At 42.6% G+C, this 19,362-nt stretch overlaps 2 protein-coding genes across 4 annotated transcripts; one reads left to right on the top strand and one right to left on the bottom strand.

The window, feature by feature from the left end:
* The first annotated feature begins 296 nt into the window (after nt 1-296).
* Nucleotides 297-13,426, top strand: LOC127307800 (uncharacterized). 3 transcript variants are annotated; one of them, XM_051338579.2, is made up of 7 exons: nt 297-1,503; nt 7,650-7,751; nt 7,839-8,252; nt 8,403-9,149; nt 9,842-10,039; nt 10,127-10,199; nt 13,030-13,426. In XM_051338579.2, the coding sequence occupies exons 1-6, from the start codon at nt 439-441 to the stop codon at nt 10,145-10,147; spliced, it is 2,547 nt and encodes an 848-aa protein (XP_051194539.1). In that variant the 5' UTR covers nt 297-438; the 3' UTR covers nt 10,148-10,199; nt 13,030-13,426. The 3 variants fall into 3 exon arrangements, with proteins under 3 accessions (XP_051194539.1, XP_051194540.1, XP_051194538.1); XM_051338580.2 differs by having other exon boundaries at nt 7,821-8,234; XM_051338578.2 differs by having other exon boundaries at nt 7,821-8,252.
* A 1,224-nt stretch (nt 13,427-14,650) lies between these two features.
* On the bottom strand, nt 14,651-18,387 carry LOC127307801 (uncharacterized). The gene is made up of 4 exons (XM_051338581.2): nt 18,121-18,387; nt 17,870-17,937; nt 15,693-17,755; nt 14,651-14,917 (listed from the first exon to the last, which is right to left on the bottom strand). Exons 1-4 carry the CDS (start codon nt 18,227-18,229, stop codon nt 14,914-14,916), a joined length of 2,244 nt encoding a protein of 747 aa, XP_051194541.1. The 5' UTR covers nt 18,230-18,387; the 3' UTR covers nt 14,651-14,913.
* Nucleotides 18,388-19,362: the final 975 nt, after the last annotated feature.

Genomic DNA, 19,362 nt, shown 5'->3' with positions numbered 1-19,362 from the left:
TGGGGGAAGCGACTGGAGATGCTCTTAGGTATAGATATAGATTTTCTCTTGCGGAGAAGACACAAGGTTGGATACCCTGACGGCCTGACCCGTGAGAATGAAAAGTTGAAAGAAGAGCGTGTATCGGGAAAGAGAGCCACGGCCAGTGCATGGAAGTGCAAATTGTGGACAACAAGAGGGGCTGCAGTGCGAAACCCCAGTTGGCTTACGAGGTACGCTTCCTTCCTCTCTCTCTTCACTCCCGTACGGTTTCCTTGAGAGAGGTTTGAGAGAGAGAGAGAGAGAGTGTGGTTCATCCCACTCATATTCTCATCTGCGCGTGCGTGCCTAGAGAGAGAGGCGCAGAAGGGAGGGAGTGAGTGGCGGGGGAATGCAGGTTCGTCTCATCCCATCTCGCTAGGGTTTCCCTCACCATCTCCTGACCTCACTCCGCCGACCATGATCGGCGCCGCCGACGAGAACGACGCGGAGGACGTCCGGCCTTCCAACCGCACCACCCCGCCTTCGCCTCCGCCGCCACCGATTGCGCCCCCTCAGCCGACCAGCCTCGGGAGGAGGCTGCTCGGCTCCATCCGCGCCCTCGCCTCCCGCCCCGCGCCTCCACCCGCCGCCCCCGCCCCCAAGGTCGGCCTCGGCCTCGGCCTGCTGCTCCACCTCACGCCCGACCAACCTCGCATCCCCCCAACCCCGTCTCTTTCCCAGGAGGATGAAGACGGAGCCGCTGCCGCGGCACGGCCTCACGCCGCCGCCGGAGCAGCGCTGCACCTGCCGCTGCCAGTGAGCAACCAATGCAGCGCCGACCCCGACCAGCGCCGTGCTCAGGCAGTCGGGGGCATCCCAAGAAGACAAATTTGTGGTCGGGGGAACAAGGAGAAGGCGCCGGGGGAGCAGCAACGTGCAGTCCACAGACAAGGCGCGGCATTTCTCACGTCTGCCGCTGCTGCTGCTGCCGGGGATGATCAACAAGAGATGGTCTGCACCGCTGATCAGCTGAGAGCTGACAGTGATGGTGGCCAGGATGCCATCCACCCGAGGGATGGAACCACATGCCGTTCCACTGCCGCTGTTGGTGATCAAGAAGAGAAGGCAGTGCAGCAATGTGGCAACCGTGAATTGGGAGCAGCTGAGGATGATGGCGATGACGCCCAGGATAACGACCAGGAGCCGGCGGCGGAGCGAGGTGCAACCGACACATCCATGGATGGTGATGATGCTGTCAAAGATCACGACTTTGTGTTGGTGGGGCAAAGCGCCATCGCTGGAACTGAAATCAAAATGCACGCCGCTACCATACATGTCCAGGATCAACACAGGGGAGTGGGCGCCACGGTTCCATCTTCTGAGGCTGTTTCGGCCACGGTGAATGGCAGTGACATGGGTACAGGGAAGAAGGAGAAGGTTAGGCTGCCATATCCACAGAGGCCTGGGAAACTCAACTGCCCCTCTTACATGTCAAAAGGGACCTGCTCATTGGGCTTCTCCTGCCAGAAACATCACCCGCTGGTAAAATCTAATATCGTTTGATTTACTGTTCTGTAATTGAACACTGTTTGTTTCTATCCTTATTACTACCTCCGGTCTTTTTTAATTGACTCAAATTTAGTATAAAGTTTTACTAAATCTGAGTCAATTAAAAGAGACCGGAGGGAGTAGTTGAATGCTGCATTTTGGTTTAGCACAATAGGCTGTGTATATTATTTCTGTTATTATCCGTGCCATTCGCCTTTCTGCTCTGTAGTTGTTCCTTTGATCTATAGTTCATTACATTAGGCAGACACCTGCATACACGGTATGCTTGCTCTACATATATGATATACTAGAACAACCGGCGCAGCGCCGGTAAAATAAAAATGTGAAATCCGCTGACAAGAAACACTGAACTGTCATGACTCGACCCATAATTTTAGAGAATAACAGAACACGTGACTTCTGATTCTGTTAGAAATTGGAGATGGATACATCAATAAACACAGACATTGTGCACTGCTAACTTCTAAAGAGGCTAAATAACATAACATTTAGTATCACTGAGCTAAAGCCTGCGCTTAACCAACTTTCATGCATCTTACTGTGTGTCACCCTTTACTGCAACGTGCAAGCAGAATGATCAGCATGTGAGTCTTTTTAGAACTTAACCCGTAGCAGGCGGAAGGTAACACCCTTACACCTTCGAGATAATGTTAACACTAAATTAAAATGGAACTTCTAGTCCTACATTATCATAAATTTGTACTAACTATTTTTTCTGTTCTTCCAAGCAGCCAAGTCATCCTTAAATCCACTTGCTGCCACCTAATCATGCATTAGCCAGCATGCTTGATTTTTTTTTTAGACATGGGAGCATAGCCCCGGCCTCTGCATCAATCGATGCATACAGCCATTTATTGATAATAAAACGAAAAACGTCAAGTACTTATTACATAAAAGGAGTCCGGTAATTCAAGAAAAGTAGACAAACAAACTCGAAGCGACCACAAACGATGGAGAGTAGAACAAAAAAACTATCCATCCAGAATTCTACTAATATGTCGCCATCCAGTAGCCTGGAAATAGCAGTCCTGAGTGACCTCCAGGAGCCGGTTGCATCCAGTAGCCATGGTATCCCGCTGGTCCGCCGGAAGCAAACATGCCCATGTTTGTAGCCAATGCGCCGCACGAAGAATAACTTGCAAGAAATTTGTTCCCTTTTGTTTGTTAAAAATAATATCATTCCGGCTAGTCCAAATCGACCAACAAATTGCCGAAACACCAATTCTAATATATACTTTATCCTTCTTATTGACACCATTTAGCCAATTACCAAACATATTAGTTACATTAGACGGGGGTGGAATATTGTATGTAAAGAATATCATTCGCCATATAATTTTTGTAAAAGGACAATGAAGAAACAGATGATCAACCGTTTCGTTGTTGTTACAAAAACAACATTTCTGAGAACCTGTCCATTTTCTCTTCGCCAAATTATCCTTAGTAAGCAGCACTCTATTACTTAAAAACCACATAAAAATCTTTATTTTTAGAGGAACCTTAATCTTCCATAGGTATTTCCGCAAAAATCTAGTATGACCATTCATAAGATCAAGATACATGGATTTAACAGAAAATAAACCAGATTCATTTAGGTTCCATACAAAATTGTCAGGTTCATTAGTTAATTGGACAGACATTAATCGCTGGCACAAATGTAACCACAAATTGTATTTGTAAACATTGAAAGTTCTTCTAAATCCAATATTAAGCGGTGGGTTTGCCAATACCGTAGAAGCCAACTCATTTTTCCGTTGGACAATATTATATAGCGACGGATATTGTATAGCTAGAGGGTGTTCGCCAAGCCAGGTGTCCTCCCAAAACCGCACTGTCATACCATTACCTACTCTGAATCTTCCTCTATTAAAAAACTCTGGCTTTACCCGCATAAGCCCCTTCCAAAAAGGTGAATCAGTGGGTTTAACCTCTACTTGTGCTAACGTTTTGTTTTTGATGTACTTATTATGGAGCAATTGTTGCCACACCCCTTCGTCCTGTAGCAATTTAAAAAGCCATTTACTTAATAAACACATGTTTTTGAGTTCGAGTACCTCAATTCCCAAACCCCCTTGGTCCTTCGGTCTACACACTATATTCCACTTAGATAATCTATATTTCTTCTTATCATCCTCCTCTTGCCAAAAGAAGCGAGAACGATAAAAATCGAGTCTCTTGCGTACCCCTTTAGGAATTTCTAAGAATGACAACATAAACATAGGTAAGCTCGTAAGTACAGAATTTACAAGCACCAATCGATCCCCATAGGACAACATCTTACCCTTCCAGCATCCTAATTTTGAGGCGAAACGAATCTCCATCGGATTCCACTCAGAATTGCGAAGTCGTCTATAATGAATGGGAATTCCTAAATATCGGAAAGGTAATGTTCCAGATGCACATCCAAAAATGTTCTTATATTGATGTTCCAATTCTGCAGCTTTACCAAAGCAAAACAACTCACTCTTATGGAAATTGATTTTAAGACCAGATAATTGCTCAAAAATACAAAGAATGAGTTTCATATTAACAGCCTTAGCTAGATCATGTTCCATAAACAGGATGGTATCGTCAGCGTACTGCAAAACAGATACCCCTCCATCGCCTAAATGTGGAATAAGACTTCCAACTTGACCCTCCTCTTTAGCCCGAGCTATCAAAATAGCCAGCATATCGGCGATAATATTAAAAAGAATAGGTGAAAGTGGATCCCCCTGTCTCAATCCTTTACGTGTCTGAAAGTTATGTCCCACATTATCATTCACCTTAATTCCCACACTACCCCTTTCTACGAAACTTCTGATACGCTCACACCAAATGTTATCAAACCCCTTCATCCGTAGTACCTGCTGGAGAAAAGGCCACTTCACCTTATCATACGCCTTCTCAAAATCAATTTTAAAAAGGACTCCGTCCAACTTTTTACTATGTAATTCATGGATCGTTTCATGAAGCACAACCACTCCTTCTAAAATATGTCTACCCGGCATAAAGGCAGTCTGAGATAGTCTCACAACTTTGTGCGCCACATCTGACACACGATTAGTGGCTACCTTAGTAAAAATTTTGAAACTGACATTTAGAAGACATATAGGTCTATATTGTTGAATTTGGACTGCATTTTCTTTTTTGGGAAGCAAAGTAATAATCCCAAAGTTTAGTTTGAATAAAGGGAAACCCCCATTTTGGAAGTGCCCAAACATGGCCATCAAATCCCCTTTAATCACACTCCAGAATCTTTGATAAAACTCCGCCGGAAAACCATCAGGTCCTGGTGATTTATTATGTTCCATTTGGTTAATAGCATTGAAAACCTCATCCTCTGTAATAGTTTTTGATAAAAGTTCATTTTCCTGAACAGACAACTGAGGAATATCATTGGTGCGATCTTCCATTAAGTTAAAAGAGTTCACTTCTGGTGCTCCAAAGAGCTTCTTATAGTATTCCGTAATAAAAACTTTTAAATTCTCATCCCCAACAATAGTCCCTTCTTCTTGTTCAAGTTGGAAAATTTTCTTCTTTCGATGCTTTCCATTAGCAATTAGGTGAAAATATTTAGTATTATTGCCACCCTCCTGTATGTGTTTGATTTTAGCCCGTTGTGCCCATTTAGTCTCTTCATCTCTTCTAAGCTTATTTAACAGTTCATTGGCCTTCCTTAGTTCAGCTCTTTCCTCATCATTTAGAGGACATGACTCAGCCTGAATCTCTAGAAAGTCAATGATGTTGAGCAATCTTTCTTTCTCTTTTTTGTATTTCCCACTTAAGTTCTTTGCCCATCCACGTAAAAATCTCCGTAAGTGTCTTATTTTGTTCTGCCAAGTAATTATTGGTGTTTTCCCAGCAGAAACCGCCGCCCATTCCCGTTTAACTAGATCATAGAAACCCTCCTGTTCGAACCATGAGAGCTCAAAGGAGAACCGTGCATTGTTCCCAATGTGAGCATGATCGCCCGAGTCAATAAGAAGGGGGGTATGGTCTGAACCGGCCCGTGTGAGTGCCCTAACCGAAACCAGTGGAAATTTTTGTTCCCACTCCACACTCGCGAGAACCCGATCAAGCTTTTCAAAAGTCGGATTAGCCCTTCTACTAGCCCATGTAAATTGCCTACCCGAGAGCACAATTTCTCGAAGATTCAAATTTTCAATAATGGCGTTAAACATAAAAGGCCATCTAGGATTAAAATTATCATTACTCTTGTCCTCCGGTCTACGAAGAATATTAAAATCTCCGGCTAGCAAAATTGGTTTGGTTTCATTATCACATAGTCTAACCAATTCCGATAGAAATTCTGGTTTTCTTGAGTCTTGGGCTGCTCCATATACAGATACCAAAATCCATTCAAAACCATCATGTTTGGAACGGAGATATAATTTCACACAAAACTCTCCATTGTCCACATTGTTCACCATAAGAGTTGAAGTGTTGATTCCAATTAAAACCCCCCCGGACCTCCCACAAGGAGGGAGACAAAACCAACCAAAATCGGCTGTACCGGCTAGGCTACTCAAGAAAGACCTGGAAAAATTTGACCGACCCGTCTCTAATAAAGCAATAAAATCTAGTCGGTGTTCCCGGATAGCCTCCTTCACAAATAGGTGCTTCCCTGGATCCTTAAAACCCTCACTGTTCCAAGACATACCCCTTAATCCTGTCATTTTAAGAATAAACTTTTTTAAACCTTACTCTATTACTTCTCCGTAAATTTGTCTTATCATAAGACTTCTTTTTCCTTTGTCTTTTAAGAGCATTATTCGGTATGGCCAGCATGCTTGATATATACACATTATGGGTTTCCAGATAATGCTTAGTTAACTTTAGCAATAAAGTACTAATAGTTCTAAAAAATAAAGTAGCCTAGCTTGCTTGAGCATGGGGTCCAAAAGAAGGCGATTCTCCATTTAGCAACTACTTGACTTTCATTCATGTCATACTACTTTGCAAGTTTGTGTACATCAAAATGAGACTACCTAGAAGGATTTCTGATGCCAATGATACCATTTAATATTAGAAAGTGAGCCTTGTTAGTTGGTATAATATAAAAAAACTTCGATTGTTGCATAAACATGAGGAACAGGCACATATACAAATTCCTATCCATAGTGTATTTGTGTGAAAGATCAATGTGTACCTTCATCTTGCTCATAAAGAATCAGCCATGGTAGGAATTACTCTGCTGACCTAACCCTGAAGCAGAAAATAACTATCACATGTTTCCATAACCTTCCTTTCAGCATATTAATCATCCTGTTCCTATAGGACAGGACTAAAATGAGTAAACAAACGTAGACTAAGGTATCATGATTTACTCAGACTTCCAATGGTTATATGGCACGCTAATTATTACCATTGCTTCTTATTTGCTAAGTGAAGAGTAGCAAACTTTGTTAGAGCTGGCCACGCCTTCGTCGAAGATAGAATAATACACAATTATGAAATTAGGCACACCACATTGAAAAAATGATTTTATATCTCACACCAGATACTTCATTTCTTATTAAAGCGCTTATAGTTCCCCAATGAGATGTACTTTGTTTGGTTACACATGGGACAGTGGAAACAAAAGAGTTCCATGGTAATATCATTGACACAGAGATTCCAGCAAATTAGCCATGGGAAACAAGAGCTAATAGGCAATAGGTTTCAGCATCTTCAGTGTTAACTTATTTCTTTCATTTTTGAGAGAATTCTTCAGCGAAGTTGTGCTTTCAGTATAAGACACATCCACCTTGTTATATGTAAACAATAAATTGGAGGTTACCTTGTAGATTATGCACTGCAAAATCTTCCTATTTGATTTAATGGCACAGATATAACACACAACATGAATGCAACATGATTGTGTTCAGGGATTGATTGTCAGACATGGTCATGAAAGGAAATGCAACAAAAATCCATGAACCGAGTATATGTGCCTGAATTTTCTCTATAAAAATGTAGTCTGTCGCACCCTTTCTAGTCCCGAATAAACAGGAGACGATTTAGTAATTTATTGTTTTATCTGCCGATAAATGTCGTGGACATTTGAATGCCTGGTTATATACCTCATTCACTAGTTTGTCCATGAGATATCTAGTAATTTATTTTCCTTCTTTTTGTTGATGTTGTCATTGCTACAGCTTAAAGCCAAGCCTGATGATTCATGGTGTCCCTCTGAACAAGGAAATCATGGCGTTGAAGATATTCTGGAACTGAACCGCATTGGCCTCCCCATACGAGAAGTATGCTTATGATTTTTTTTCATCTACTGAAGGTTATTTATATTGGCAGATGCTGAAACTGAAATTTAGTCTAAATTTACTTTTCAGGGAGCAAGAAATTGCACCTATTATGTGAGGAATGGTGCTTGCAAATATGGCAAACGCTGTCACTTTAACCACCCAGAGCATGTCATTGATGCTCAGTTCTATGCACCAACAGGGTGGGAGGATAGTACTTTGAAATTGGAGAAATCTTATGACCACCATACAACATTAGATGACACATCACACTCAAAGAAGTCTTCTGGCCATGCAACCTTGGATTACACATCTTACTCAACGAAGTCTTCTGACCATGCAAATTTGGATGACACATCATACTCAAAGAAGTCTTCTGACCATGCAACCATAGATGACACATCATCTAGCTCAGAGGTCCTACCACCAAACATATTAAGAATGCTTTTACCTCCCAAAAAAGTATTGCCTGGTACAGAAGGAAAGGTGATGCAGGTGAAAAAGGTACGCTTTTTTATCTTTGCGATGTTTAGATCTGTATTTGCACATATCGCTTCGATATTGCTACTTCTGTGACACCTACTGTGTACTTTTTATGGATTATGACTGGTCTACACCTTTGTGATAATTTCTTATCCTATCTGATTCATGTAGGATCCAAATTGGTCATCTACTTCAGATAATTCTGATGGTTGCTGTTCAGCAGATAGTTCAGATGGGCCTTTGTGCAAGCAGGAGCATGTGGATAGTTCACATGGTCCTTTGTGCAAGCAGGAGCATGTGGATTACCCTGAGAGGCCTGGCAGATCAGAATGCTCCTTCTATAAGATGTTCGGTGATTGTAAATTTGCGTCAGCGTGCAATTATCACCACCCAAAAGACAGATACCCAATTAGATACCATCCGGAAATTCCGTCAGTGGAACAGACAAAATATCTTGAGAGACCTGGGGAACCAGACTGCCCGTTCTATATGAAAAACCGGTTCTGTAAATTCATGGAAAAATGTCGGTTCAATCACCCAAAGGATTCAAACCCTACCGCGCGGAGCCCAACGACTGCAAAAAAATCTGCTGTCACTGATGAACATCATCAATCTACGGGAGTCACACTAGAAGACCATATGCCCAAGCAAAAGCAGTATCCTGAGAGACCTGGTCAGCCAGACTGCCGGTACTACCTGCAATTTAGGAAATGTAAATTTCTGTCTGCATGTATCTTTCACCATCCAAGAGATGGACTTCCAGTTGGGTGGAATCCCTCAGGTCCAGCTCACTCTGATCAGATTAGACCTGTAATACATGGCATGCCAGAATGCCCATTCTATATGAAATCTGGAAAATGTCAATTTGGGTCAGCATGTGAATTTCGTCATCCCAAAGATATGTGTTCAACTACAGAGGTATGTCTTTATCTTATTGATGTTCAAGTAGACACTACTGATTCAGTCATAACTAGTTTTCAATTGTTCCCTTTTGCCTGGCTGATCCCAAAGTGGCAATAGAAACTTTATGCACTATTCTATTGCCCTTTTTAGCTGATAGAGATGTTCACTAGTGTTGACATTTATGCTAGTAGAAACATAATGACTTCTGTGGTCAGAATTTCTGCTCAATTTGCAGTGAGTATGTTACTATTGATGTGATTGTGTGTACATGAGACGCTTCTGTTGTGCTATGTACTACCTCCTTGTATGAATGAAGTCCATTTTGAACCTTTTCGGTTCCTATTTACTAAAAAGTGCTTACTGGGAAGAAAATGACTGTTCTATCCATGGACTATGGAGCTGCTAGGAATACTAAGTTGGTTATCTGTGTAGTAGCAAATACTTTTTTTTTATCTACAACCTCAAGTGAGATGCTTCGACCTTTTTTTGTACTATAACGATCGTTATCTGGTTGAATATTGTTCACTTATCAGAAGAACTGTGTCATGTCACCCAATAGAAACAAAATAGACGCTCAATTGTTCCTCTGTTTTTTTGTTAGTTTCTACATGTGGCGCTTGTTGAAGTGTATACGTGGCATCAGTTCGGACTTTTGGTTGCGTTGGCTAGTGCATGAAGCTTGACACATGGATCTTATGCTGTTTCAGGGAGCATTTGATCACATAACTGACTTGGCAAATGATAATTTCACAAGACCAGAGAATGTTGTGCAGAAACAAGAACAGACTATGTACCCTGAAAGGCCTGGTGAACCTCGGTGTTTCAACTACATGAGGCATGGCTCCTGTAGGTTTCAGATGAACTGCAAATACCACCATCCAGCAGACCAGCTCACTAAGAAACAAGTGCGTAACAGTCATAATGTTCAGAAGCAGTATGACTCAACTTACCACTGTCTTTAGAATGACATCTATTGTTGCTTATGAATGCAGTATGACTCGACTTACCACTGAACTTGGGCGAAGCAGTAAAATACTGTTTACCACGTGGATGCTATCAACTGCAGGTACCTTGTCGTCTCTTGAACAGTGATTTTCTTTTCGGGCCAGTGATCTTTCTGATACAACTAGTAGGATGCCCGTCACAGAACCTTAAGAATAGTGTATAAACTTTCTACAGCTTAAAAGGTTGTAACCAAAGTGGCAATAGAAGAGCACAAGGTTCTTAATTTCTATCACCTATGTCCCAAAATAAAAGACGTTTTGGTAGGCTAAAATAGCCTACCAAAACTTCTTATATTTTGGGACGGGGGTAGTAACAACTTCACTACTTCAGGCCCATTGATACACAAGGAACACTCAGTTTAGGACATAAGCATGATAACCCTATTACAATAATCATGCATTGAGGAGTCAAAATAGAAACTTGTTGTGCATTCATGATCGACGGCAATAGTCACAGCCCATGTCTTGTTCTTGCTTTTTGCCCTGCCAAGAGTGGAGTTTCAAGTACTACAACCATGGAAGCACAAAATGTTTGAGCTAAGGTTTATACAAAAGGATCCAATTAACAACAATCCACACTACTGGCTTTCTTCCTTTTAATCCATGGAGAGAGTGTTATTTAGCTCGTGGTTGATCCTACAAAGCATTTATAATTATTCTTGATTTGAGCCGGAAGTAAAACAGTAAAGAATGTACTCCCTCCGTTCCAAATTAGTTGTCGCAGCTTGGGTTAGACTTGGTCTGTATCTAGACACATTTCAGTATGTAGGGTCACTCATTTTAGAAAAAACTGCGACAACTAATTGGAACGGAGGGAATAGTAAACTACATCAAGTTCAAAGGGACAGACCTCTAATGAACAATGAATCTTAAACCTAACTCCAGTAGTGATTATACTTTACCACATCCAAGAACTTTATGTCTTTGTGCCTGTAACATTTGGTTCATCATCAAATCACCAACGCCATAATTGAGGATTCATTCGGAAGGACCTACAACACAGAACGTGATACTCGGAAACATGCTGTGTAAAACAAAATTTTAATTGGAGTTGAAAGCTAGACCCATCAATCACATCTTGACTTCTGTAATAAATCTTAAACGTCAGTCCCGTACAAATGGATGGTTCAGGCTTTCAGAAAACTTGCAATATGGCACAACAGTATCTGATGAAGCAACCCTATTTAAATGCAAATATGCAGGGGTAATTTGTATGCTCCTCGACCCTAATTAGTTATATTGCATCATGTTCAGTGAATAATATGGGGACTGATTAGTCCTGAAATAGGGAAACATCGATACCATGACATTATTTTTGACAAGTATGACTGCTTTTGTGTGTTCAGCCTGAGATTTACAAATACATCAAGGTTTACATCCTACTATTAATTGTCGCCACCTTACAGTATCATGCCGAAACGAAAATTATATGCATGGTTGCAAAAAATGTTGTAAAAATCACTCATGGACGATGGTGAGTTATTCTAAGAGCTGCGATAGTCGAAGCGACCTCATTTTTATGATCAACCACTCTTGTGGAACAAAGATTATTTTACTTCTATGAAGGCTTACGATAGAAACAAGATTGCATCGTGCAAAACAAGTTCCCTTTATTCACAAAAGAGCTCCATCCAGAGAATGCCTTGCTCGATCACTTGCTAGAACTACACGATAACCGATAACGTTCTATTATAATCATGGTTTTAAAGGCTTTAAGGCATCTTAGAGCGAAGAGGGGGTGCTCTGATGCCTAGGCGGGCGCTTTGGACGCCTAGGTGCCTAAAGCGGTTGATTTTGCATGGCGGAGGGGGAGCGCCTGGACGCCTAAGCGACGCCTTTAAAACCATGATTATAATCAAATTGGATCATGAAGTACTTCAAACATACATATAGAGAAGCATTTCCATTGTTTTAAAGATAGCATTGTTAAGTACATGGTGTCAGTCAACTTCCAACCATTATCAAAATATTGTATGTTGCAATTGCATAGACCAATTCATATCCGAATACTTTAGCCAATGCAAATAACTCCACTCGTGAAGCATAAGAAGCTCATGTCATTCCACAAAAGGCTAGGTAGATTTGAAAGAAAAGAGCACACCCGCACTTGCAGCTTAATCATGTACTCAGCTCCTGAACAAATAATTAACACATCAGCGGAGCTGTGTAACTTGTACCGAAAACAGACAAGGAAAGATGTCCGAAACAGGAAAAAGCTATTGGTAAAAACTTGTAGTCATATGATGATAGTTCATCGTTAACCAATAGTGTGATGACCGTTTTGCAATATTCAGCGAACACTTACCATTAAAACCTTTTGGATTGAATAAGCAACAACTGCTTTCTCATCAAATTAAAATAAAATAAAACCAGGCACCATTGTGTAGACGCCACTACGTGGCGAGGTCCTTACAACTATCTAACATGTCTTCACGGAGAGGACTTCCCTTGTAGATAATATTCCCGTGTCTTCATCCCTCGGTTCCTATGGACTTGGACTTTAAAGAACCATGATATTGCCACCCCTATTTCTGATCACATGCCAAAACTAATTGTTTGATGCAAGCACTAAGAACTACACATGTTTAGGCAGGTTAATCAAACTTTAAAGAACACGTGAAACACATGCAAAGTTCCAATTCTTTGAGCCCACAAGCAAGCAGGAAACACATAAGCTCATGTGTCGCATGAAGTAGGCAAAAACGTCCAGGAAATCCAAACATTGTGGAATAAATATAGACCATTATAAAATTAGAATCCATGAAACCTGTCTTTTGTAAACCCTATATTGCAACCAGGAACTGCACTTAGATAAGCTATAATATCTAATTGGTTCACTAAGTGGTGAATACTAGCTGTTGATGTGGCTAACCTGGTCCTGTTTGTTTTGCAGGTGCTACAGCTAACCCGAGCCAGTGTGAAGAGAGGAGGAGCATCTGGTGATCTCGTATTCTTTTTGTCACTTGCTACTCATGCCTGTTTGTGTCGGATTTCCGTTCTGAGCATTTTTTTTCCAATTTTAAAAGGCTCATTTTGTCAATTAGCTGCTCAAAGCTACGAAGATTGTCTGGTCCATGCAGTTAAACTGCAAACCTGTAATCTGGATATCTTGGCATGACTATCTGGCTAGATGTAGCTGTCAACTGAAATGCCAAAATCAATATTTTCTCTATTGCAGTTAGGGTGACGTACACAAGTTGCATGCGCCAGGCTAGACTAGAAGACTGGAAACATCTTCTAATAGTAGCATGCACACTTTGATCTTGAATTCTCGATATCTTAGCACTATGTGGTGATAATTCATTTTTGGTTTGACATTGGATGCCTAACTGAGCTTCTGTTCGTCCGGTTGTGCATTCACTTTCGCGTCTTTTATGTGTTTTTTGGGGATAGGCTGAGATTTGTGTCAAGATCAGCAACATGTCCTAGTTCATAATCGCTAGATGTACAATGAGGAGTTTCTACCTTTCATCCTTCTGTGTCAGGAATTAAACTGAATTGCATCTTCACCTGACTTGGGACTTACGCAGTCAAGAGAAATTCCTATAAAATAAGCAACATTGATAATTTATAGGGGCTTGTCTTCTTTGACAGCTGACATGGAATTTGAAATGAGTTAATGCGCCACTCAAAATCTAGATTTGTGACATCCAACGAGTTTCTTCAAAAGGCGATTCTTATGCCTGAGAAAACACCCCCAAAAATCTTGATCATAGTGGTTCCCAATTTATAGGCATATCCAACTTTTAATCTATGCCTTTTAATTGTTTAATTGCTTCTTTGAGGGCCGCACCCTGTGGCTGTGGCATGATCCAATTTGAAAGTGCAAGGTGCCCCTAAAATTCAAATCTTTGCATGGAAAGTGTTGTGGAATCGGTGCTGGACTGGAGAAAGAAGGAGGCACGGTCTATCAAATGTTGATTCATGTGCTTTATGTTCGCAGCACTCTGACACTATCGATCGTTTACTCCAATGCCCTTACTCTAGGACTGTTTGGTTCGAGGTTCTCAAGTGGCTAAATCATGCATCCCTTCTTACGACAAGTGTGTGTGGTCTCCTTGAGTGGTGGCCGCAGGTGACTCTGACTTGGCCGGCCATGCTGCAGCCTCAAGTGCACTCCCTCTTGCCCTCAGGTCCATCTGAATTGAGCGGGAAGGCTTTCTTCATGATGCGATTGTCGGAGAGGCGGATAGGTGGAAAGTTGTGGGGGTTCTGTGAGCAGTTTCCTTAGTCTAAGAGGTGGCTTTGGCCCTGTGTGTTGTAGGTATAGACTTTGTATTTGGTTTTTCATCTATCTATAAAAAAAAGACGCACATTCTCGTACATTCCTGAAAAAAATCGTTTAGTTGACCACGTCGTATCAAAAGAAAGCTGAGAATGGCAGTCACCGCTAGAACAGAACCGTTTTGACATAACCTTGAGACTTGACCTGCAACAGATGAACATCTAGCGAGGATGAACCACCTGGGGTGATTGTCAACAACAACGCTGGAGTTGGGCGCTAGACAAAACGATGCTGGCAACTGTTTTTCAAGCCTTTTTTGGTTTCAGGTTCCACACGATGAATGAACCATTCACATTACGTACATACACGAAGTAGAATTGCAGTCTCAAGTGCATAAAGCAAAGCCATAAACGTCCGTGGCATTCAGTCTAGTTAGATGGTTTCCAAGCCAAAATGCAATGTCCTCCTGCAGCCCTGCTGGGTAGGTTTTATTCACCTGCGACACAGCTTTCAGCAACATCTTAACTCAAGCACTGCCTTCACCTTCAGCCTACCTACACATTTATCGGCCACTGTTATTTTGAGAAAATTGTTTCACAGAAACAGAAGCAGCACATATAATGTCACAACAGACGCAAGGAAAATCATAAAAAATGCTGGATCTCTCATGCTTGCCAGTCAGGTCCACAGTCTATTCTCTAGACTTATTCTCACATTCAGACACGAAGCAGGCACCCAAGCAGCAGTGATATCTAGAATAGCAGGCATGGCATTACAAAAAATGATCAAAATTAAATGTCTAACTCCATATACCATACTACCTAGTATCTTTCTTTCAAGTTTTTCTAAGGGATCCATGATGTAACTATTCACAAAAATAGTTTAACACATATAACTCAGCCATGGCATATACGAGCATGTCTACAAGCAGTAAATGTCCCCAAGCTGCATCACTTCTAACACTTTCCATTCTTAAACAAACTAGTTGCTTAAATAGGGATATCAAATTAAAGCATGGGCATTACACAAATATGCAATGAGAAAAGACACCTGAACAACCATAAAGTGAATCTACTCTATTTTTTGTTGTCAAGTGGCCCCTCAAAATAATTTGGAAAACATGATGCTCATTTCTCAGACGAACTATAGGGGCAGAAACAGAAAGTAATAAGGGAACACATGAATAAAAAAGGTACTCCCTCTGACTCATATTATTTTCCAATGAAATTGATGTATCTATAATTAAAATATGTCTAGATACATCTATATTAGTGTCAAGTAATATGAATCGGAGGGAGTATCATGGATCTTGATGAACTGAATATTTACCTGTAGCCATATATCTTCGCTGCCCTGCTATTGGGTATTTTCCTAACCACCTGCCTCGGTTGCCTTCTTTTGTCCCAAGCCCCTTCAGCGCCATCAGCTGATGTGGCCCCTGCATGCTTCGATACCATTCGATCGCTGGACGCTGGGGTCTTGAAGGAACCATGTCGCAGAAGATTGCTCCTCTCGATCGGTACCCTAGTTCCTCCATTCTCAGGTGCACCCTGTGGACGTTCTTCAACATTCTGACGGGGTTTCGCCGAAGGACTCTGGATTTCTTTAGCATCTGAACTGCTGTTTTCCTTTTCTGACCAGGTGAAACTGCTGCTTTCTTGCGGACCGAGCTCGAAAGATTCGTCCAATTGCATTTCCCATTTGGTTCCATCCATATCGACCAATGTGACTGTTCTTGTGCTTTGTCTCGCTTCTGAGGAATTACCTGCTCTCATGGACCCGGCACAAAGTGGATGATCAAATCCTTTGATGCTGCTTCTTTCGCTCTTGCATATTCTTCCTGTCCATGGCTCCTTTTCCACAACTTCGTGTGCCGTCATTTCTTTTTCTGAAGGATTATATTGTTTTGTAGACTCGGCACGAGGTGGATGATCAGTTCCTCTGCTGCTCATTTCACCATTGCACACCTTGGCTGTCCATAGCTCCTTTCCCTTAACTCTGCGCGCCATTGCTTCTTTTTCTGAAGAATTACCTTCTTCCGTGGACTCGGCACAAGGGGGAAGATCTCTTCCTTTCTTGCTGCTTGCACTGTTGCACACCTCAGCTAACCATGGTTCCTTGTGGCCACAGACCAGCTTTTCCCTCAAACTGCGCGCACAATCATCCAAATCATGCGGCAGGGGATTACTTCTATGATAATCTAGCTCGGTGCTGTTAACTTTCATCTCTGACAATTTTAAATTAGGAGTTGAAGGGCCAAAAACAGTAGCAGACACGGAACCATGTCTCTTAACCGATCTATCATGATTCTCCTGGGATGCCCTTTCAATGGGGGTCACTTCAACTTCTGAACCAACAAAATTGTGGCCAGCAACCTGATCAGTCAGTATTTCAGATTTTGAACTCCTGCGGCATTTTAAGTCAAATACCCTTGATGGCCCCTCATATTGGTGAGAATCAGATACATACTCAGAATGAATGGCCTCGGTATCTTTGGAGTTATCTCCCTTTTGTACTTTATCGTCCTTGTCCAGGTGATCTTGTTGCTCAACCAGTTTCCCCTGTGCCATTCCTTCATCAGCATGTTGTTCTGTGGCGGGGGTGGAGACATTCTTGTTCACTGAGAAGCAGAGTTGTGACGCTTTATCATCAGTTATGGACATGGTCTCATGGGTACACAGCTGCACTGATGATTCAACTTCATCTGCCGGCCTGGTCGATACTGCCTCCTCTTTCTTTTCAACAGAATCGAGCCCTTCATCGTGCTGACATGAAGCACCTTCGTCTTCAAGCATGTCATCATGAGAAGAGTGCGCATCGACCGCACCACCACCACCAGCAGAATCGGCATCCACTTCATTAAAAGATTCATCCTCTCGCGCACATATCCTTTTGGACATTGAATTATCTCTGCACTTGTTCTGGCCATCGCAGTCAACGAGGAGTTTCTGATCACGGTCTCCATCTCCCTCCCTGAAATTTTTCTTCCCTCTCGGATCCTCGATCACACCTGCCCTTTGCCCCCTCACAGGATCTGCTGCATCAGCATCTGAATTTCCACCACGCATGGCGTACCCACCTCCCTCTACAGTACTGCTGCGCTTCACATGTGGAGTCAGTGCAGAGGCATCACCAATGCGATCATGTCCATCCTCCTGCCGGTCCATCGATGGAGCGTAGGAGAGGGCCCCTTGAGCCGCCGCCGGCACGGCACCAACGGCATTCTGCTGAGAGCAGAGCACACGGTGGATCATGTCATCATTGCCGGAGCTTGGAGGTGCAGGGTGAGGCAGAACATGCGCCTGGAGGTGCCAGGCCCCCTTGACCCCGTGGAAGGCGGTCCGGAGCGCCACGGAGTCGGCGAGGTGGTACCAGGAACCTCTGCGCCTGACCTGCGGAAGGCAAATTGATGCGGCAAGGCGCGATGTGATCAACCAAATTCCTGAATCATACACAGATAATAAAGATTGGGGTTTTACAGAAGAAATAGCAGGCAGGCAGGGGACCTTGAAGGATTCGACGGTGATTCGGCCGATGTGGGGGAACGACGCGGCGTGCTCGTCGCTCACTATGCCTGGCACGCACGTACGATCCGGACACAGCAATCATCAGGAAGATAAATCAAAATAGGGGTTTTTGTTAGTTGATGAGGCATTATTTGGGCGAATTCGCGGAGGAGAGGCAAGAAATGTCGGAGATTTTGTAGGAGGATGGATGGGGGTTCATCTTAAGGCTAGGAAGGGAGGAGGAAACGTACGCTTGAGGTCGGCGACGGTGGTGTCGGAGGCGGTGAAGGAGACGGCGATGCGGGTGTCGAGGCTCGTTGCCACGAAGGCCGTGGCGGCCTCGTCGGCGGCCATGTACATCCGTCCGATTCTTCTTTCTTTTCCTTCCCGGGGAGGAGGCGAGGCGGCGACGGCGTCGTCTTGAGTTCCCTTCCACCTTTCTTTCCCGAAATGGCAAATTTTCACTCCAAGCAGAGCAGAGAGAGAGGCAGGAGGAGGAGAAGCCGAGGTGGGAGAAAAGAGGAGCGGAGGAGGCAACGGGTTTGGGTGGGTTCGTACTTGTACGCTTTTCCATATGCCAGCTCAGACAAACCTCATAGGTGTCTAGGCACGAATTTGCTTCTAAATGCTATTAGCTAGAGTACATTCCATATAGTCGTTTCAGATAAACTTTGACAGAAAGATTTGAACAACAACATCTTAATTATATGGTACATAATTGGTATGGTTAGATTTGTATTAAAAACACCTTTTAATGATACCAAATATTCCTTTTTAATAAAGAAAATATATTAATGCCAATTGCATCTTTTGCCTATGCAACAACAAAAAGATTAGAGAAAATCTAGACATGAATGATACACACACCTAAAAAACAAAAGAAGAAGAAAAAAAGAAAACAAAGACCCCACCACAAGAGACTTGCATCAACAATGTCATCACTAGTGGGTACAACACCTCTGCTCCAAACAAAATTCTCCAAAACCAATACCAGTAGAAGGTAATAGTGCACAAACACCATCATCATCCAGACTAATCAACATGGTTAGATATTGGGATTTCACCTTGGAGAAGATCTATGGTGACCCTGCATACCACTGCATGTTGTAGTATGCCAGTCGTTGATATAACATTCACTAAATACCAATCCGCAAATATTACATCCCTCGGAGTAGTACAACAGAACATAGCAGGTCCATAACTCATTCATTTATTATTACAAGCAACATGTACATATCATCTCGGAGCTCCTCTTGGGTCCTAAGAGGAATACTCCTGGGTTCGAGGCGAACCCGACTCAACTTACAATATAAGAGGCTTACTAAGTTATACATTTTATTCTCCTCGAGCAGTTAAGTACTAAGAGTTCGTACTGCTCGGATACTACTACTACTCGGTAGGTCTAAGCTTGCTCTCCTCCGGAACCCTCCCCGGTTCCGTAGACTATGAGGTAGTCTACTCCTTCGATACCTCCAGAGAGATCTGGTTCTTCA

This window comes from Lolium perenne, chromosome 6, assembly GCF_019359855.2.
Source record: "Lolium perenne isolate Kyuss_39 chromosome 6, Kyuss_2.0, whole genome shotgun sequence".
NCBI classification, from domain to species: domain Eukaryota; kingdom Viridiplantae; phylum Streptophyta; class Magnoliopsida; order Poales; family Poaceae; genus Lolium; species Lolium perenne.
This window is presented reverse-complemented; position numbering and strand designations above follow the sequence as displayed.

Excerpts from the sequence above, each read along its gene's own strand:
- LOC127307800 (XM_051338578.2), top strand. The coding sequence starts at position 439 with ATGATCGGCGCCGCCGACGAGAACGACGCGGAGGACGTCCGGCCTTCC. Across the intron at positions 7,752-7,820 it reads TTGGCCTCCCCATACGAGAA|TCTAAATTTACTTTTCAGGG; the intron begins GTATGCTTATGA and ends ACTGAAATTTAG. Across the intron at positions 9,150-9,841 it reads ATATGTGTTCAACTACAGAG|GGAGCATTTGATCACATAAC; the intron begins GTATGTCTTTAT and ends ATGCTGTTTCAG.
- LOC127307801 (XM_051338581.2), bottom strand. The coding sequence starts at position 18,229 with ATGTACATGGCCGCCGACGAGGCCGCCACGGCCTTCGTGGCAACGAGC. Across the intron at positions 17,938-18,120 it reads CACCGTCGCCGACCTCAAGC|GCATAGTGAGCGACGAGCAC; the intron begins GTACGTTTCCTC and ends CGTGCGTGCCAG. Across the intron at positions 17,756-17,869 it reads TCACCGTCGAATCCTTCAAG|GTCAGGCGCAGAGGTTCCTG; the intron begins GTCCCCTGCCTG and ends TGCCTTCCGCAG.